The 20,878-nt window shown below is 44.1% G+C and overlaps 1 protein-coding gene and 1 long non-coding RNA gene across 10 annotated transcripts in view; one reads left to right on the top strand and one right to left on the bottom strand.

Moving 5' to 3' along the window:
• Gm41974 overlaps positions 1–7,257 on the bottom strand; it is a 45,747-nt gene extending 38,490 nt beyond the window's left edge. For both annotated transcript variants that reach the window (XR_878611.2, XR_001779487.2), the window contains exon 1: positions 7,135–7,257. This is a non-coding gene — a long non-coding RNA (predicted gene, 41974). The remainder of the gene's footprint in view (positions 1–7,134) is intronic.
• Rgsl1 (regulator of G-protein signaling like 1) overlaps positions 1–15,127 on the top strand; it is a 69,413-nt gene extending 54,286 nt beyond the window's left edge. For 6 of the 8 annotated variants that reach the window (XM_006529576.4, XM_006529577.4, XM_006529574.3 and 3 more), the window contains 4 exons: positions 2,718–2,827; positions 7,818–7,913; positions 11,276–11,467; positions 13,379–15,127. In XM_006529576.4, coding sequence (XP_006529639.1) covers positions 2,718–2,827; positions 7,818–7,913; positions 11,276–11,367 — 298 coding nt within the window. In that variant the 3' untranslated portion in view covers positions 11,368–11,467; positions 13,379–15,127. The remainder of the gene's footprint in view (positions 1–2,717; positions 2,828–7,817; positions 7,914–11,275; positions 11,468–13,378) is intronic. The other 2 variants (NM_001243223.1, NM_001368270.1) reach the window with 1 other exon arrangement.
• The last annotated feature ends 5,751 nt before the right edge of the window (positions 15,128–20,878 follow it).

The raw sequence follows: 20,878 nt of genomic DNA, 5'->3' as shown, positions 1-20,878 counted from the left end.
TCACGAGGTACTGACCCACCCTTTTGAGCAGATTTCTGCAGACCCATGAAGATGTACTATCTTGTAGTGATGCTACGAAGACAAATAGATAATGATTCTATAGAATTCCTGATTTGATTCAGATAATTTTTAGGAAGAAAGATTTAAGAAATGGTCTTAGTTGCTTTGCCAGAAAGATATAATAAAGTTAGAATCAAGAGTAGAATGTGTCCACTCTTCAGAATACTAAGTAAAGGCTGCATAATACGAAATACAATGAGCTTTCATAATCACACTAAAAAGGGAAATAGACTTGGGACAAATTTGTGTTCAAGGAGAACCATTTAGGTCCAAGGATAAAGACACAGGTGTGTACTATGATAAGGAAAGGCCCTGTAAAATCTTTTGCTTTGAACTTATAATGAGTGTATTATAATAAAACACTGCTTTGAACTTAATGTCAACATCCTCCTGTAACTCCCATTCTAGGTAACATTCTATCTCCGAGGTAATTTTCTAAGGAACTTTCTGTGCAAGATGGTATAAAAAGAACAGAGGAAAGAAAGTTGTTGATTGAATGGCTTGCTTGTAGAGCTTTGCCCTATCTATCCATCCATCCATCCATCCATCCATCCATCCATCCATCCATCCAAATGTGTATGTCTGACTGCCTATATGTTTGTGTGTAGGTATATGTTTCTATGTAAGCATGCATAGATATTCATGGAGTTGATTATCACAGATGGTCTGGCCTGGCCAGACCGTGGGTGTATGAATGTTTGAATGTGCATGTGTCTGTGCAGATTTGCCTGTTTGAGCATCTCAATTCTTTTCCTTTCCTTCCTCTCTGGTTCACAAAAAGTTAACCAGCTTAGCCAGAGAGGCTTCTGGGTGACACACCAGAGGCAGGAGCACTACCACCTTTTTAATTAATTCCCTGCTGCTAAACTGTATATGTTAATCGCCAAATATTAGTGCTTTTTTTTTTTTTGAGACAGGGTTTCTCTGTGTAGCCCTGGCTGTCCTGGAACTCACTTTGTAGACCAGGCTGGCCTCGAACTCAGAAATCCACCTGCCTCTGCCTCCCGAGTGCTGGAATTAAAGGTGTGCGCCACCACGCCCAGATATATTAGCACTTATTAAAGCACAAGTTGTAGAGTTAAGTTCCCCCGGTGCTTAATGAAGAACAGAACAGTAAAAACGAGCTAAGTTTTAGCACAGAACACTAAGGAAGACTTGTTTCCCTAGCGCTTATTTAAGCATAGAGAGTTTAATAAAGCACAGAGTTAAAGAGAAAGGAAGCCAGCAGTTTTTAACCATAGAATAAGCAAGAAAGTTATTAGGATTTTCTAGAAGTTCTCAGAAAGCATTCAGTAGAGTTAGAGAGCTAGAGGGCCAGAGACCATCAGTCTTCAAAACTACATCTGGAGTCCATGAGTCCTTAAAGCTACACCCGATGCTGTGTCCGGCTTCAACCCATTCCAGGTCAGGCTGACTCCCAGCACAACCGGGGCCTCTGGCTCATAACCTGTCCTGCTGAGAGTTGTGCTCACAGTCTTGCCTGAGATGTTTCAGCTGATTGTCAGGCCTGGAGTTCTACAAGAGCCGCCTTCTGGGTTTCCCTTGTAGTTCGCTTGCTCAATGACAACCTAGTTGGCCAAAAATTTCCAGAAAAGCATAACAGGGATGCTTATATCATAGTGTGACTCTGGCTACTAGGCTTCCCCTTTTCTTTAAAAAAAAAATGGCCTTGGAGGCTGAAAAGATGGCTCACTAGGTAAGAGCATTTGTAGAAGGCCTGAAATCAATTCCACATTAGGCAGCATACAACCAAATACCTACCATTTATAGTTCTAGCTAAAGGGGATGTGACTCCTTTTGCTCCCTTTGTGAGCATTGTATCCATATGGTGCACATACAGGCAAACAGGTGTGCGCGCACGCACACACACACACACACACACAAATAAATGTCTCTTACACCCATAAACAATGCATCTTTGCATATTGGAGCAAAGCAATTATAATGAATAGTCTGGTCCTTGGGGAGCAGGGAGAGGGGAGCAGGCACGAACCATACCTCTGCTTGCCTCACACTGAGGGAGCTCAAGTGCAGACAATTAAAGCTAATCTTACTAACTGAGGAGTCCTGGGAGGAAGGGGCCAAAGAGGAAGTGTCGAGTGTTTTGAGATCTTCTGGGAAGCAATATTTCTCAAGTAACAGTAAGTATGACAGTACATATACAAGTGTGAGGAACCAGTTATCTTCCAGGGCAAAGCATGCTGGAATCAAGAAAGGGAGCAAGAGTCTCAGGAAGAGATACATGGAAGCCTAGCTAGATATGCTGGGTAATTTAGTAGGAGACTAGACAGAGGTTATACAGCCTGACATTCAAAGAGGCACAACTAACTCTACCCAGGCTGGGCATAGTGCTTCTTCACAGACTCTGTTGACTGTGGTTCCAGAAGGGAGTCTCCCACATACTGTTCAGGTCAGTCCTCCACTGGAGCCAAGCGTGGACAAGGAGAATGTCCTTAGACAGGCAGCGCTTTCAATATAGCACAGCATACAATATGTGTGTGTCCTTCTGTTGGACATCCCACAGTCTGGATGACTGGACCTACCATGTCTCTCCTTCTGTTGGACACCCTACAGTCTGGATGGCTGGTCCCACCCAAGCTGCCCTTATGTTCATCATTCCAACCCTTCTGTGTGACTGGAAGCCATTCTTCCCACAGGTTTTGTAACTGGAAGGCGACACGCTCTTACGTAGAGTACCTTGGGAAGAAGTTTGAAGATGGAAGAAATCCTCCCAAGTCTGTATACAAGTACCCACCATGGAGTGGAGGTAAGTCTGCCCTGGGTCCACAGCCCCATTTCTCCAGCCAGAGATAATGTCGAGAGAACAGAGGTCTGAGGAGCTAACTCTAAGACTTAACAAGCACAAGGGTGGTGGCCATTGTAATGGTCATCACCTTAACTTGGTCCTCAGAGAAATAAGAGTACTAGTACTAAGGTATGTGATATTAGCAACAGGAGTGCTATTCAGAGTAAATCTAGCAGGGCCTTCTGGGATCCTGCAGGACATGCTGAGCACCTGACAGCAGTAACCTCTTTGGCTGCTGTTCAGGAGACTCCCATCCAAGTATCACCATGAAAACCCTACCATTCAAGAAGTATGTATTTTATTGAGTTAAGTGAGAAAATAATTGAAAACTAGACACACAGTGATAAATGGACAAATTTTCATGTATACACATATATACATAAAGATGTAAGGGAAAATGTAGAAATTAAGATGAAAAGTAGTATATATCTTGGTGCTTTGGTTATTAATGAGATATAGTTATTATTAATCTATATTTATAGAACGTGTATTTATAAAACATGTGTGTATGAGTGTGTGTGTGTGTGTGTGTGTGTGTGTGTGTGTAGTGGTGGTGGTTTGAATGAGACTGGCCCCTCTAAGCTCATATTTTTGAGTGCTTGGTCTCTACTTGGTGGAATTGTTTGGGAAGAATTAGCAAGTATGATCTTGTTGGAGGAGGTATGTCACTAGGGAGTGGGCTTTGAGGATTCAAAAGACTTGTAACATTCCCAGTGTGCCTTCTGTCTCATGGTAGTGGATCAAGATGTGAGCTCTCAGATATTCCTTCACCTTGCTATCATAGGCCCTAACCCTCTGAACCCATAATCCCAATTAAACACTTTTCTAAGTTGCCTTGGTCGTGGTGTTTTATCACAGCAACTGAAAAGTAACACACAAATACATTCTACATCATTAGCCCTCTCATCCATGAGTAGTATATTCTTGGCACGAGGTCATCATGCTGATTTTTTTTTCCAACTTGTGACACAAGTTAGAGTCATCAGGGAAGAAAAAAGCCTCAATTGAGAAAATGATCTATTGAATTGCCTGTAATCAAGTCTGTGGGGAATTTTTTTGATTAATGATTGATTTCAAAGTGCTCATACACCTGGCACTCCTAGGCAGGTGGTATATAAGAAAGCAGGCTAAGCAAGTCATGAGAAGCAAGCCAGGAAACACCATCCTTCTATGGCCTCTGCTTCAATTTTTGCCTCCATGTTCCTGCCCTGAATTCCTTTCAGGACTGATTGTAAGCTATGAACTGAAATAAACCCTTCCCAAGTTGCTTTTGGTCATGAAAATTTTGACACCCAGAAATGTAATGTTGGAGCTAAGCAATTTTGTGCTGGAAGAGAACAGAAGATCAAGGGGCGGCCTGATCTGCACTGAGATAAAGAGGGGAGTGCCCGCATGACCCAAACCCACCCAACTAAGCTGGCAACTCATGAAAGGAAAAGGGCCAATGAGTTTTCTGCCCCTAAAAATCCCTAATAAGGGAAAGCTTTCACAAATGTGACTTGAGGGTATGGCAGAGAGTGGCGGTCCAGTTCATCAGACTTCATCAGAAAGGAGTAAGGACTCTGTCCGGAGCTGGACTAGGAGCCATTTGCATGATAGTTTGACTAAGAGTACAGCTTCATTCTATCTTTGTCCTGAGAATTTGAGTGAAGTTGGATTTTAAAGACAGTGGACTGGTTTGTCTGGCAGAGGAGGTTTCAAGATGGGAGCACGTTTAGTGTAATAGGAATTAAACTCCAGCTAGTTCATATAAAAGACACACACTTCAGGTATTTTCCTTACAGGCTGTAAGCCCAGATCAGGCAGATTTGGAGCTATTCTAAGTCACCTCTCAGTCCCTTGTCATTTGCAGTTCCTGGCCATGTGCTTATGGTGGCTCCTCCACTCTCTACTTCTTTTCTTCTTCCCTTTGGTCTCTCCTGAGACCTCTCACTCAATCCTCTAGTCCCAACTTTGACCAGTTGAATTGGGGAGCAAGGTTTACATAGCATCACTTATTGTACAGCGTGGATCTGCTCCTTCAGGGTAACCAGATTTTAGGAGCCAGTATTCAGCATTTAAATACAAGCAGCACCAGCCCAACCCCGTACAGTTCAGACTGGTGCTTAGAAAGCAGCTGTAATTGTTAAAGAGACTGGAAGGACCAAAGGAGAGCTGCACTGAGACAGTAGAAAAGGCATCCTGAGGACAGAACCTCACACATCAAAAGCTCTAACTTGTGAGGGTGCAGGTTTGTTTGAAAGTAGAGCAGAAGCCAATGCAACCATGGTCCAAGGGGACCAGACTAGGGTCATCCAAATAGCAATAATGTTTGGAAGCATGGAAGACACAATGTTGAGAGGAACATGTAGTCTTATTCCTCTATTTTGGAGAAGAGCTACGGCCAGTCAAGGTGTTTCACAGTCAGAGTTCCTACAAAGAGGCATTGAGAGACTACTGTGTGGATATGAAGGTAGAACTTAATTTGCAGTAGAGACTGTAGGATACCGGATGCCAGAACTGTGGGATGTCCAGGAGATCCATAGGAGAGTACAGCTGGCCAAAGAATGAGGTTATATGCCCTGCAGATGCAGAGTGGAAGTGATAGCCTTGCCTAAACCCTTTGGAGCCCAGTCAAATTTATAACAAGCCCTAGATGCCAAATATAGAATTGCAGGATTTTGTGTTTTCCCCGCTGGATTTTGGTCTAATCCCTCCTTACCATGCCCCAATTCTTCAGCTTTGCTTGGTTTCGTTTTTGTTTTTGTTTTACAGGGCAAGTTTCTGTCTATAGCCCGGGTCCTAGCTATCTTGCAACTCACTGTGTAGGCCAAGCTAGCCTTGAACTCAGAGATCCTCTGGCCTCCCTAAAGGTGTGGCCACCATGCCCATCTGATAGAATGGGATATTTACCATGTGTTATTATATTTTGCAAAAATATACTTTGTTTTTTTTTTATTTTAGAGGAATTTTTAAACTTTATTTACTTTATGCAAATGAGTATTTTGCCCAAGGAAGAGAGAACAGGGTGTCAGAGCCTCTGGAACTTGAGTTACAAATGGTTGTGAGATGCCATGTGGGATCTGAACCAGGTCCTCCGCAAGAGTTGAGAGCTCTTAACTGGGAAGCCATATCTCTCACCCCTGTTGTTGTTGTTGTTGTTGTTGTTGTTGTTGTTGTTGTTGTTGTTGATGATGATGATGTTGATGCTTTGTTTGTTTGTGTTTTTATAGAAGCTCAATAGACTTTGGACTTTTAAAGTTTGGAAATTTTAATGACTATGAGGACTTTTGATGTCAAGCCAGATGCATTTATACCACAAGATGGTCATGCGCCAGTAGCAACAAGGGATAGGTTGTGGCTTAGGAGTGATATTCTTGGGGTCAATGAGATGGTCCAGTTGGCAAATATGTCTGATGATCTGAGTTTGATCCCTGTAATTCACATAGCAGAAGGAGAGAACTTACTTCTACAAGTGTGCTGTGGCATATACATACATAGATACATACCTACACTTGCATGCACATATGCACACACACACATACATTAATAAATAAAATCGTAACTTTTAAAAATGGAAGGTTTGAGTGTCAGTTTTACAATGGGTGGAGCGTGATTATTAGTATAAGTTGTCAACTTGGTGGAATCTTGTATCACCACCTGAGAGCCAAGCCTCTCAGCGTGTGTGTGTGTGTGTGTGTGTGTGTGTGTGTGTGTGTGTGTGTGTGTGTGTGTGTGAGAGAGAGATCGTCTTGATTATAGTAATTGAAGGGGAATGTCCAAGCACTGAAGTGGCACATTTCCTGACTGAGATCCTAGACAATATAAATGGAAACATGGAGTTGGGCAACAGCATTCACCTCACACTGTTTTCTAATGGTGGATGCACCCTGACCAGCTGCTTCCGGTTCCTGCCACCTTAACTTCCCTGCCATGATAGACTCCTATTCTTTTTGTCTAAGCCCCTTCTCCCTTGAGTTGAGTTTGTTTATGTATTTTGTCAGAGCAAAAGGAAAAGCTACTAAGACACCTGTGACTAAATACCTGGCAACAAGCAACTTAAAAGAAAGGTTGGTGGCACACGCCTTTAATCCCAGCACTTGCAAGGCTTAGGCAGGCGGATTTCTGAGTTCAAGGCCAGCCTGGTCTACAGAGTGAGTTCCAGGACAGCCAGGGCTATACAGAGAAACCCTGTCGAGAGAGAGAGAGAGAGAGAGAGAGAGAGAGAGAGAGAGAGAGAGAGAGAGAGAGAGAAAGAGAAAGAGAGAGATATATTTGTTTTTACTTACATTTCAAGGAGGTTCAACCCTTCTTGAAGGGGAATGTCAGCAGAAGTGCAGGAAGCTAATCACACATTCGTGCTCAACAGGAAACAGAGGGAGTTGAACAGTAACTCTCAACTCACTTCCTCATTTGTATTCAGCCCAGGACCCTAGCCTGTGGGTCTCATGGACTAAGCATCTCTGGAAACACCTTCACAGAATTACCCAATCAAACTGACAGCAAAGATTAGCTACGGGAGACAGTGGAGACTGAGATAGGAAATGAAAAATCAAAGTGACGGGCAGGCAGGGCAAGCAACGAATTCTCCTCCTGAGACCACATGCCTTTCCCCAAGAGCTCCCCGCCTTTGCTGTATTTCCTAGAACAGGATTCCATAGAAATAAACCCCCAAAGTCTTATTTGATAGCAACGTAAAGAAGAGAGGAGCAGGAGATTATGAATTATGGGGTCAGAGCCCCAAGCATGAAGAGTCACATGGGCTGAGGAACCCTGAGCTCTGCTTGCCATTGTCAACCCAAGACCACCGATCACAGATACAAAGGTTAGGCTGTCAATAATGTTCCATCACTGACATCCTATAACCTGGAGATGTGAAGCAGCATCTTCACATCTTACTTGAGAAAAAAATTTTGTTTGTTTTTTGGGGTGATATTACAGAATTTTAATGTGCTTTCTTCTTCCTTCCCAGGTGAGCATACTGTCTTAAGGTTCAGCTTGCTCAGAGGTGTCGAATGGTTTCGACCTCAACACCCCCGGGATGCAGTGCCAAGTTCACTCCAACCATGTGAGTTGGAGATTCACTGATTGCAAAAGTCCCCTGGCCAACTAGAGAGTGGCTCTGAGTCTACAGTAGCCCCATTCTCTTTTTTATTATAAGGAGACTAAGCTCCTCCGATGGAAGATAGATTGTGAGGAGTAGAGGTGTGTAAGACGTTCTCCTGGCTCCCCTCCAGGATCTGTGCACAGTTCTCACGTGAACAATCATGTCTTGTTGAGTCCTTCGTAACCTCTTGAAGAAGAGGCATAAGCCCCCTGTCTCTGTTCATTTAAGCATCATGCAAAATCTTTTCCAAGAGACCACAAAATGCTTTTCCCTTTCAGAGAATCTACCTGCTGATTTGAACAGCATCTCCATCCTATGCTTCTTGCTTTCTGGAGACTTGCCTCCCTTATTGAGAGCACAGGGTATGCTTTTTCTTCTCCATCTCCTACCTCAAAGAGTTCACTTCACGCCCAAGCATCCAACCTGCCTTTGTTTCCACGCAGCATCTCCCAATAGGTCTTGCATGCTTTCCCAATTCTTAGCTTCTATCTGGGGAAGAAGTTGGGCTGCTGCTTTTCTGCTTCTCTAAGGCATGAGACGTCAGGATGATTGTGGTTCTAGCGTTCCTGTTGTATGATCTTTACTTCCATGACTCTACGTGACTAACATTGTGTACAGCCTCTAAATGAAATGGAAGCTCAAATGAAAGCTCTTATAAGAAAAAGAAATACGAATCACACAAACCAGGTCTTCGGGACACCCCTACAGCATCTTCACTTGCCCGGCAACCTCTTCCCTGGCATGTGAAAGCAGGCAACTTTGCAGCTAAAGTTTTCTTACTGCAAAAGCAGAAGCTAACGCAATGCACCCTTTGTATGCTAATAATAAATCTCAAACCCAACAGAAACTGGTTGATTTAAACCATGTGTGTGGCCATTAACTATTTTATGAAAAATATGTATTTATACCTTTAAATTTAGATCCTTATAGCTATAAAATAAGAAACATTACTGAACTAGAGAGATGGCTCAGTGGTTAAGAGCCTGTACTGCTCTTGCAGAGGACCCTAGTTCAATTCCTAGCACCCACACCAGGTAACTCAAAACTGCTATAGCCCCAGCTGCAGAGGATCTGACACCTCTCGTCTCTGAAGGCACCTATTCCCACATGGCACACCCCGACGTGCACAGTTAAGAATGATAAAATAGGAGTAGGCATGTTAGTGCATGTATTTAATCCTAGCATTCGGGAAGCAGAGGCAGGCAGATCTCTGTGAGTTCAAAGCCAGCCTGGTGTATGTACGTAATGAGTTCCAGACCACCCAGGGCTACATAGAGAGATCCTGTCTTTAAAAGAAGAGGAAGAAGGAGAAGAATCTTTAAAATTTTAGATAAAAATTTGTCTAATTTCACTCATTCACAAACTTTTTTTTTTACTTCCAAGAATATCAGTGTATTTTTTAAGCAACTAAAAAGTCAGAGTATAAGAACCTATGTTCATGTTACAATGCTATTACAACAAGGTGCTACTAGGTGTTCAGAAATGCAAAACACATTCAAACCACATTCCATAACGTGGTTATTTGAGTAAGAATGGCCCCCAGGGCTTATAGATTTGCATGCCTGATCACCAGGGAGTGGAACTTTTTTTTTAAATTATTTTACTTATTTACATTCCAAATGTTGCTCCCCTTCCCTGCCCCATCTCCCAGAGTTCTCCAGCCCATCCCCCTCCCTTTTACCTCTGAGAGGTTGCTCCCACACACACCCACCTCCTTCACCCACCCACCCCCAAGCATCAGACTGTATCATTCTTGTAGTTTTGGTTTTTCCATATGACACAACTCAAAAATGTAATACATAATCCGTTGAACAAAAATCTTTTCTCAGCCGGGCAGTGGTGGCGCACACCTTTAATCCCAGCACTTGGGAGGCAGAGACAGGTGGATTTCTGAGTTCGGGGCCAGCCTGGTCTACAGAGTGAGTTCCAGGACAGCCAGGGCTACACAGAGAAACCCTGTCTCAAAAAACAAAAAACAAAAGTCTAGAAATAAATGTGTATAAGAAGCCAAAGGTTGATCTCAGCAGCAGCTGATCCCTGGAAGAGCACAGGAGGAGCGGAGCATAGGGGTCTTTGTTTTGCCAAGATGTGGTGTGTGCTGTGCATTCTGACTCCTTTGTATCTATCTTAACTTCTTTTTTTAATGGTTTTTTTTTTAAATTAGATATTTTCTTTATTTACATTTCAAATGCTATCCCGAAAGTTCCCTATACCCTCCCTCCCCCCTGCCCTGCTCCCCTACTTACCCACTCCCACTTCTTGGCCCTGGCATTCCTCTGGGGCATATAAAGTTTGCAAGACCAAGGGGCCTCTCTTCCCAATGATGGCCAACTAGGCCATCTTCTGCTATGTATGCAGCTAGAGACACGAGCTCTGGGGGTACTGGTTAGTTCATATTGTTGTTCCACCTATAGGGTTGCAGACCCCTTCAGCAACTTGGGTACTTTCTCTAGCTCTTCCATTGGGGGCCCTGTGTTCCATCCTATAGATGATTGTGAGCATCCACTCCTGTATTTGCCAGGCACTGGCATAGCCTCACTCGAGACAGCTATACTAGCAACCTTACCTAGTCAAGTCGACTTGCCTCCTCTCTGTGCATTTGGGGTCTTCTACCCTGAAGTAGGTGCCAGCTAGAAATTCTTAGCCCAGAGATATTCTGTCTACATACATGATAGCTGACAGGATCAACTTCTTAGAATCAAGCTCCATGTTCTGACACTGCCCTGCAGGTAGCACCTGAAGACCCAGCAGTCGGGGGGGGGGGGTATCTCTGTTGGGGTCCTGGCTCACCTCCGTTTAGGAGAGGTATTTCAAAGTATTTTCATTCTGATCCCTCTCACTTCCAGAGAAAATGGCAACATGCCAGCATTGTCTGTAATTTTAGTTCTTTTATGGAATGCCATCTCTCTGTGCATTTATCTCTGTCTCTCTCTCTCTCTCTCTCTTTCTGATATATGTGTACATCTTCAGGGATGTATACACATGTGCACAGATGCACATGCACCTTTGTGGGTGTGCTTGTGGAGGCCAGAGGTCACTGGGTGCCTTCCTCAGTCACTTTCTACCTTACTTTTTTAAAAGCAACTTCTTCCACTGAACTTGGAGATGATCAGTCCGGCTAAAGCAGCTGATCAGTGAGTCTTAGGGATTTTCCTGTCTCTGCATCCCAGCGCTGGGATTTCGGGCACCCACTGTCACACCTGGCTTTTGACATGGATGCTCAGAACTCAAACTCAGGGATCTTCACACATACACAGCAAGGACTTTGCCAACTAAACCATCTCCCCAGCCTCATCCTTTTCCCTTTGCATCTCTTCTTTTAGACCAAAAATATCCTACAACAAAAAAGAGAAGAAGTAATCAAGCCAAGGCCAAGGCAGATATGGATGGCCCTTTAACACTCTCCCAGTACTGATGGAACCCTTTTGGTCAGAAATGAAATGTCCTCGCACCATGTGGAAAGATCAAGAAGGAGAATGGGGCAGCCCAGACAGAGCAAGACCAGACCACAGCGGGTAAGATGTAGACAGAGTGTGAGAGAGAGCCCTCCCTCCCGGTGCCCTCCATGAGACTGGAAGCATATGAGTTTGTGGATTAGGTCACCTGACCTGGGCTTAAGACATTACTTTACAGTCCCATAACCTTGTACAGATCCTGGCTCTGGGTTGTTGAGAAATCTCATGATGGATGGATGGAAGGATGAATGGATGGATGAATGGATGGATGGATGGATAGATGGGTGGATGGATGGATGTTGATGGATGGATGGATAGATGGATGGAAGGATGGATGGAAGGAAGAAAGGAAGGATGGATGGATGGATGGATGGATGGATGGATGGATGGATGGATGGATGGATGGATTGATGGATGGGCAGACGTGTCACTGGATACCACAGGAAGTGAGGTGTTAATACTCTCACTCCCATCCATTGTTTGAGTAAATCTTGACTGTGAGGCAGGTGAAGGAGCTGTTGGGCTGGACAGGCAAGTGACATTCTCATTGAGCACTTCCTGTTCTTTGTCACATTTTCATCCTATGGTAAACATCCCTGCAACTTTCCATGCATGGAAACAGTTGCTCTTCCCTGAGTTTTGAACAAAACTTGATAACTAATAGATTCCATAACATTTTTTTTAACCAAAGTACCTAAGCAGCAGCCTTTGACTTAGAGTAACCAGACTCATTTTATGTCTATTGAAAAAGGTCAGGAGTAAAATGACAGGATTTTATGAATAGTCCCTCAACTGTTAGGAACTGAACAGCTCATCAATGTAGCTGTGAATTGCAAAATACAGAACTTACAAATCCCACTAGAGAACCCTTCCAAGTGGGCACAAACGTGTCCTGTATTGACAGTTTTTATCCTAGACTTTTCCAAAGGATGAAATAAGTTATGATGTTACAACAGTGCCTATGGCCCCCAGGGCTGAAGAAGTCTGGTGAGGCTGGAGTTGCAGCAGGTAGTGAAAGACAGTAGGCCCGCTTGTCCTCAGAGGATGTCAGAGGTAGGCAAGACCCAGGTAGAGTGCTTCAAGGCCCCCCAGGACGGCCCATCTCAGGCACATATTCAACACAAGGAAGGTTCAGAAGGAAGAAATGAAGCTTCCCTTGACTCACAGGACTGAAGCTAAAAAACAAGACTTCAGTTTATAGCAAGAATACAGACAATGAAACAGAATTGTAATTCTTAAACACCAGGTAAGATCCTGGAGAGGAGTAAAGAAGAACCTAGTTACTAGGATTGAGGTCTTTGGAAAGAACGTAATCATAAAAGAGCAAGAGGCCAGCACTTGAGACTAGAGAGGATATGAGGATACCCACAAGGTTATTAATGAGAATCTGGTGAAATGCCCACTGTGGGGCCACACACTAGATGCTCTCTAGGTGGATTAAGACATGGCTGAACCTATTGGTAGCCAATGAGTCTCACTTAAGGAAAGAAAAGATGGTGTCATTCGTTTAAGAGAGAGAAAGAAGAGGGGGAGGGGAGGGGAGGGGGAGGGAGAGAGGGAGAGAGAGAGATCTCATTGATCATTAACAGAGGGATAAACTCCTATAGCTTTGCCCCTTACAGGCATGTGCTGTATAATTTGTCGGGCAAAGGCCACGTTTTATTTTAATTTGTACTCCCAGTACTCAACACAGTAACACCCATATATTTATAGTTCCCCCATAAATACACGCCCAATACATGAGTAAATGAATTGGACACCCCACTGGGAATGTAGTAGAGAAAATAAACCATGAAGGTATGCTTTTGATTTCCCTGGCCTTAGACTTTCCTGACCTATGACCAGAAAATGAAATCAATAATCAATTACAGCCATGATGACCACAGCAAAGACTGTCTCTTTTGTGAATATCTTTTATGTTCCAATCATTCCTCGTGCTTTGAGAACTTTTAATTTTTTTTTTATTTTTAGGGAGTTCATACAGCCCATTTAGATTAAGGAGTGACCAAAAGAGACAGAAGAAAGGCAAGAGAGGCAGAAGGATCCACCCTCGGAGAAGCCTTTGCGGGTGCACGCATCGCACAGTGTCATGAGAAGTATGAGGACATCTGTCTCCCACGTCCACTGTTGCTGGATCCAGATGTTTCCTCAAGGAGAGGGATTGGCTTACGTGTACAGGACCTTAGGGTGCCAGATTTTACCCCTATACAATAATCGGGGCTACAGGTTGTTAGCAAGAATAAAGAATATGCCCTGTATAGTATCTTACATTCTCACTCGTATGTTGAAGCTAAAGTAGCTGAGCTCACAGTAAAGGGCTAAGATATGGATTACCAGAAGCTGGGAGTCAGGGCAGCTCGAGATGGTTAGCAGAAGGTACAGGCATGTAGCTGGTTAGAAAGAAGTTTAAAATTCTATAACTCAGTAAAATGACTATGGTTGATAGCAGTACACCACTAAGTAGGAGAAAGGATTTTGGATGGTCCCAACAAAGAAGTAATAAATATCTAAGGTCATGGACATGACAATGACCTAATATGGATTGTACAAATTACATATGTGAGTTGAAATATCACACTGTGGAACACAAATACATATAATTATAAGCAATTTAGAGGGAAAACGGGACTAAATATGTAGTTCAATGACAGAGTACTTGCTTAATATACACAAGGCCCTGTATTCAATATCTAGTAACTTCCTCATTTTTAAAAAACACAGAACATCTAGTGTAGCATTTTGAGGATTCTACAACCCCTGAGTGGGCCCTGGTAGGACCTGGGAGACCTGGTGAGAGAGGCTTCCATACTGCCCTAAAGCATGAGTGTCTTGTCTGCTGGCATACCACATGACACAAAGCAGAGGATCCCAGCAAACTAGTGGGATCTCGGAATGGGCCCGGAACTGGGAAGTGGCTGCTTCCCCAGTCTTTACATTTACAGACATCCTCTCATCCTCTCGTCCTCTCGGGTGCTGGCAGCCTGGAACCTCTCTGTTGTGGGTTGCTGTTTGTATTTTCTGCTCCCTCAAAAGGAGTGCCCGCACTCAGGTGAGGTCAGACGACATCTTAATTGGTCAGTTAAGGCTAGAGCCTGTGATTGGGTAGTGGAAGGGAAAGGTGGAGCTGAAAGTTTTAGAGAGGGGAAGGGAGAGGGAGAAAGAGAGAGACAGAGGATGGAAGATGGAAGAAGGAGAAGACGATGGCGCTGACGTCACGTGGTCTGGAGAAGCCGCAAGTAGCTAGGGATTACATAGTTGAGCAATAGAATAATGTAGGGTACGTTTGCCCAATCTAGGTTGTGCAGCTTGTATTTATATCAATTGAATTTTGTGTTCTTTGAGCGTTCATGGGGGGGGGGGGGTTGGAGATTTACCGTTATAAATCTGGCTGGTATATTACAAATCTCTCATGTTATCATTTTACGGGGCTAAGGTGATCTGAATGAGCAGTAGCTGACTTTCTGTAGCCTGGGAAGTGTGAGCTGCTTGGCAGCAAGCTGGCCATGGGGTTGGTGAGACTGCCAGTGCCAGTGCCTAGCCAGATTTAGCGTGGATCGTTTTTTGTTTTGTTTTTGTTTTGTTTTGTTTTGTTTTTAAACTATATGCTATGCTATCCCCATAGTGACAATAAGTTAGTTGGCTACTCCAGAGCTCCTGTCAATTCCCCATTGGTCCGAATGTATAATGTATAAAAAACGCTTGCTGCTGAGCAACACAGTAGATTGATCAATGCTGGTCTGCAGTCTGTTTCCGGGGTTGTCGGCCCCGCCTCCCTCACCCCTTCCTGGATCCCTGTTCACATGGTGGTTAATCCTGTCTACCTGACTGGATTCAGAGGAACGTTAGAGAGTGCTACGTCATCTAATTCTGTGTCTGCGTGATGGCTTTCCCAGCCACCAGGAGACCCCAGGGTTCTGACCTAATGAGTGGGTCAATCCGTTGATGGCATAACTTGGTACCATTACTAGGAGGTGGTGAAAGGTGGGGCTAGATGAGGGAATAGGTGATTTGGAGGTATAGCTTCCCCTGATCCTGTCTTCTACTCCATCTCTCTGCTTCCTTCTGACGTGATTTGAGGATGCTTCTCCCAGCACACACCACCACTATCATGAAACCCTGCCCAAGGTGGGCCAGGCATGGGCTCCTTAAGCCTGTGAGCCAGGATAATAAAAAAAAAATACCCATTAACGTATACATGTTAATGTCCTTGGATATTTTTTACCACTGTGACAAAGCATAGAAACCTAGAAAAATATGAATTTTAGATAAGCAATGAATAATTTTTAGCATAAGCACTGTATGAAAAAAATTAGCCATACTGAAAGAATTACTTGGTTTTTGTTTGATATTCAGATTTAATTTAGTGACCTATAATAGGTCTTTCAGCCCTCCAAAAATAGCATGGGCCTGAGAGTTTGGATCCCTAACACTGGAGCTGAAACTGGAGTAGGATGCTCAGCAAGAAAGGCTCTGCTTCCGTGGTGGGAATTTCCCTTCTCCAAGCCTGTCCCCTGGGGCACCCTTCTGGATTCCCCAAGGGAGAGCTACAAGTGCTGAGTGCCTGCAGGTAAAACTCGGCTACGAGGAAAGAGAGGAGGGGTCACCTGTGCTTAAGAAAGTTCTGTGGTGAGGGGTGGTACGTGTAGAACTAGGTAGCTGCGTTGGGGCTTAGTCTAAATGGGCATTTGATGGCCTCCCAAGTCCATCCCGAGGTCATATAGCTAAACTGTCCAAAAATTTAGAAACCCACTCATATGCTGAGGACTAAAATCCTACATGGGGAAGTGAGGAGGAAGGACAGAGGCCACAGGAAGCATGGGAAAGGGAGAGATGATGCTCTCAGTTTAAGATAACCCCAGGCTGCTGAGGAAGGCACGTTTGCAAAGGCCCAAGAAAGAGCTGCAGTACTAACAGTATTTGTACTGTCTCAAATTTTTAACATTTCACAGTTTTTAATCCGGCTCTCCATGAACATGGGATAATTTGCTATTTTGATTTCATAGTTTCCCCCATATACTTCTTGCTCGTGTATTTTAATATTTATAACGAAGCCCTTCATTTGGGGGAGATGTTAACATACTACAGCCAGATTGTTACAGAACATGTGGGAAGCCATCCATCAAACCAAGCAAATGAGTGCAGAGGGGAAGAAAAAGGCATTCTGGGAAACGTGGGGCTAGCCATCTGGTTCTATGTTTGGAGGACCATGTTCTGTGTTAAATGTTTCGTGCCTTGCCACATGGCTATGGGATTCCCCTATAACTGCCACTGGGTTAGCGGCAGCCATCTTACCGAGGACCGGTTAGCTAACATAGCATTATGCCACTGCACAGGGTGGCCATTACTGTGGCCAGGCAGCTGCACACCAATGCCCAATGGCTGCTGGAAAGAGAACGAAGAAATTTGAATTACAACTTGCAAAAGATACATAGGCATCTGTCTCCCTCCCTCACATTTTCTAATCTGCCTGAGTGAGCTTAGTCTATCATTTTGTGTGACTGCAGGACAGAAGTGGAAAGGAAAGCAGACAACACCAATCATTTCACCATCAGTAGCACGAAAAGGGATGCTTCCAATCCCCCGGAGGAGTGAGAGACAACCTGCCATTGGAATGGCTGGTGATAGAGACTCTCCTGCCTAGGAGTGAAGGTTCACCATATTCCTAAACAGGAGCTGTCCCTCTCTCTCCAGAAACTGAGATTGAGACTGGGACCCTGCCACTGCTGAGCCATTAATCTGTCTGTTTATATGATGAGATTCTGCGTCATGATGGGGTGCCGTTCCTCTGATAGGGAATGAGCCTAAGAGAATTAGTAATAGCACAGTTACTAGAGCAGGGGTTTTCAACCTGTGGATCACAGTCCCTTTGGAGGTCAAATGACCCTTTCACAGAGGTCGCGTATCAGATACCCTGCATAACTGATACTTATATTACAATTCATAACAGTAGCAAGGTTACAGTTATAAAGTAGTTACAAAATAAATTTAATGTTTGGGGGTCACCACACCATGAGGAAGTGTATTTAAAGGTCACAGCATTAGGAAGATCGAGAACCACTATACTAGGGCTTTAGACCACACCTACACAGTCCCTTCCAGATCTAAGGAAATATCCCCTTATGGACTGAATTAGCTTAAGCCTGGGAAAGGCATGGCTAAATCAAGAGGACTGAGCAGGAAATACAGTCCGCTGAACAGCACTGAGGAAGCCCACAGCATTGCTTGGAAACTAGGTATGCAGTGAGTCGTTCATATTCGGGACTTTCAAGGACACAGTATAACTCGCTTTTACAACTGGAATCATAAAAAGTAAAAATAAGCTGACACTCCCTCATAAACAGTCTGTCCTCTCCAGGGATGTAACCACACCCATACAATGCAAGCAACTTTACCTAAACTCACTGGGTTATTAAAAATATATACACGAGAGTAGGTGAGAGATACATCTGGAAGAAAGATCGGGAATAAAGGGGGGCGTGGATGGGAGATGGATATGATTAAATATGTTATGTGCGTGCATGACAATGTTAAAGAGTAAATTAAAAAAATTTTTGAGAGAATAGTATGTCCCTTTTCTCTGCCTCCTTAGCCCAGTTGTTGAATAAGATCTTTAAGATGTAGGCAGGGCTGTTCGCTGGACTGAGAGAGAGAAAATGTGTCAGGGCAGAGGGCACAGTATCACAAAGTCTGATTAAAAAAAAGAAAAGAACAAATAAAAGCGAGAAAGAAAAGAAAAGGAATAAGTCAGTCAGAACACTGAGAAAGGCAGGGTAGTGTATCATTTGTTTCATGCCAACACCACCCAAGAAAGGACAGGAAAAAAAACATGAAACATGAAATTCGGTAGTTTCATGGAAGAAACTTAAATCTGGCTGGGCAGTAGTGGCGCTTGCCTTTAATCCCAGCACTCAGGAGGCAGAGGCAGGCGGATTTCTGAGTTCGAGGCCAGCCTGGTCTACAAAGTGAGTTCCAGGACAGCCAGGGCTACACAGAGAAACCCTGTCTCAAGAAGAAAAAAAAAGGAAAGAAACTTAAATTTGAACAACTCTCTCTTCCCTTTGGCACTCATTGCTGGCTGAGGGCAAATCCCCTCACCCTCTGTGACTGGAAATGGAGCAGGAGTCACTCCAAAATAAGGGCTGAGCAGAGACCTGTATCTGTTCACCAGCTCCTCCTCCCAGGGAGGGCCATCAGAATAAAGCAAGCATTGTTGTGCTTACAAGAACTCCCACTCTTTACCAGAACCCCCATTTTGTATAAAAACCCCCACTCTGTATTTGGTGCCAAGCTCGTCCTGGAAAACTCTCTGGGGATGGCTCATCTCTTGAAAAAAGATGTTGAAGAACTCTGGGGTCAGGGAGGGGAGTAAGGTGGGGTTGGACTCAAAGTCCAAGTAGTAAAGGCAACTTTGAGGGAGAAATGGGACCCTACTAGCTCTACAGCTTCTAGGGAAGTAGTAAATATCAGGTTCTGCAAGCTATCAGGTAGAAATTGGAGAGACAATAAAAGAATTGAAGAAGGTTGAGATTTTATGGCATGCCCAGTACCTTCAATAGCTCTGGGTGGATTGTATAAAACTTTTAAAATCCAACTAGAATTTGAAGATTAACTACAGACTCGAAAAAACTAGCTCGTGTTTACATGGGAAGGAAGGCAGTGGACATTCCAGGCATGCCTTGGTACATCTAGAGTCCTACCATCTGTTACGGCATGATGTCTGGAATCAGACCTCATCTTTCTCCCATTCCCTTCTGACACATCAATGATGTCATGCTAACTGATGAGGGAACTCATGGGAGACAGCATTCAACTATACATGACAAGATGAGCCCTCAACTCTAGTAAATGAAACTCAGACCAACATGAAATTCCTAGGCCTGGTCTGGTTGGGTAAGACCCACTTGACTTAGGCATAGTGCAAGATAAAATATAGGCCTTCCCCTTTACCCTGTGGTAAAGAATGGTTAGGGTTCTGTGGGGCTCCTGGGTTATTAGTAGACGCTCATTTTTCATAAACCTATACCTAGTCTATTTACTAAGAATGGAGCAAGACACATCTGAAAATACAAAGGTGCAGCAAGACGCATCTGAAAATACAAAGGTACAGGCTCTTGGTGTGCCTCTGCCGGTGCCGTGTCTGGTTACCAACAGTGATGATATAACGTTGGTCCTCTGGCAAAATAATGGCAAAGGTACCACCAGGTTCTTGGTCACAGCTCTGAAAGGGAACTGAGAACACACACATCCTTGAGAACATATTTTAGCAAACCCTAAACTACTAACCATGACTTTACCCATCATGGTGTCAACTGACCTTCCTATAAAGGGATGCTTGGGAGCCCAGCTTATAAGCCCCAGCCTGCTGAACTTCAGACTCCTGCTCGAAACAGCAACATACATATTAACAGCAATGCAATATATTCTCGAACAGCTCATTGACTATATAGACCAGCAGCCTGTTTGGAGCCCTGTTACCTAGGAAGCTGCCTACTAAGTCCTGAGGTGACCATCCTGCAAGCTTTTAACCTCTCAGATGCAAGAGGAGGTGGGTGATCCATCCCTAAGTCAGGTAAAAGAAGGAATCTCTTGGCAACCCCTGACCAAGATACATGCGCACCCATCCTCAAAATAAAGCAATGGCCACTTCACCATAGCCACTCTCTAGCAGTTCCTCAGTAGGCTCCGTTTGTGGTCAACTACATCCTGGAGCACATCCCAGAGCTAGAGGCAATGGGCTGCTCCAGCCTGGACTAGTTTGGTGTGTGGTCCTCTGAGGGAATTTGGTGGTCTTGTTTTTGTTTTTTAGACGGAGTCTCACTGTGTATCTAAACACACTATGTAGATCAGGCCAGCCTCAAAAATCACAGAGATGCGCCCATCTCTGCTTCCCAAATGCTACGTTAAAGGTGTGAGTCACCATGCCCTCCATCTCAGTGAACATTTAAGGAAACTCTCTATTTACTCTCTCGTGCCTGTGCATGTTTGAAAAGCATATAATGGAAGTCAGTTGCACCATGACCCTTTTCCAGACCACAGTGGCTATGACCTATGCAGATAAAGCTACTGGCCTCATTCAAGCTTTCAGATCAACAGGCAAAAGTCACCAGAGCACCCATATCATAAGGCATGTTGCCCAGAACTGTGCGCAAAAACATGGTGTCTTGCCTACCATATAACTCTGCGGTAGCAAGATTGGTAGAGAGAAAGAACAGCTTGTAAAACAACAGATATGGGCCCTAAGGCAAACTCATCATGGCCAGATGGACTGAAGTCCTTGGGGGAAAGGGACATATTATTAAATTTAAATACCCACATAGTTAACATACCTCTTCACTTTATGAGCACACGGGGACCCTGATGCCTATTCCCCTATAGATGCCTGGAAGACTATATCCAAGATGTACTGGATCCGGGTGCTGTCCTGAGAGTACCGATACACAGAATGGCTGTCCCATGCTATAAACATCAAAT

This window comes from Mus musculus, chromosome 1 (assembly GCF_000001635.26).
Source record: "Mus musculus strain C57BL/6J chromosome 1, GRCm38.p6 C57BL/6J".
Lineage (NCBI taxonomy): Eukaryota > Metazoa > Chordata > Mammalia > Rodentia > Muridae > Mus > Mus musculus.
The sequence above is the reverse complement of the archived record's forward strand: the minus strand, read 5'-3'. Positions and strand labels throughout refer to the sequence as shown.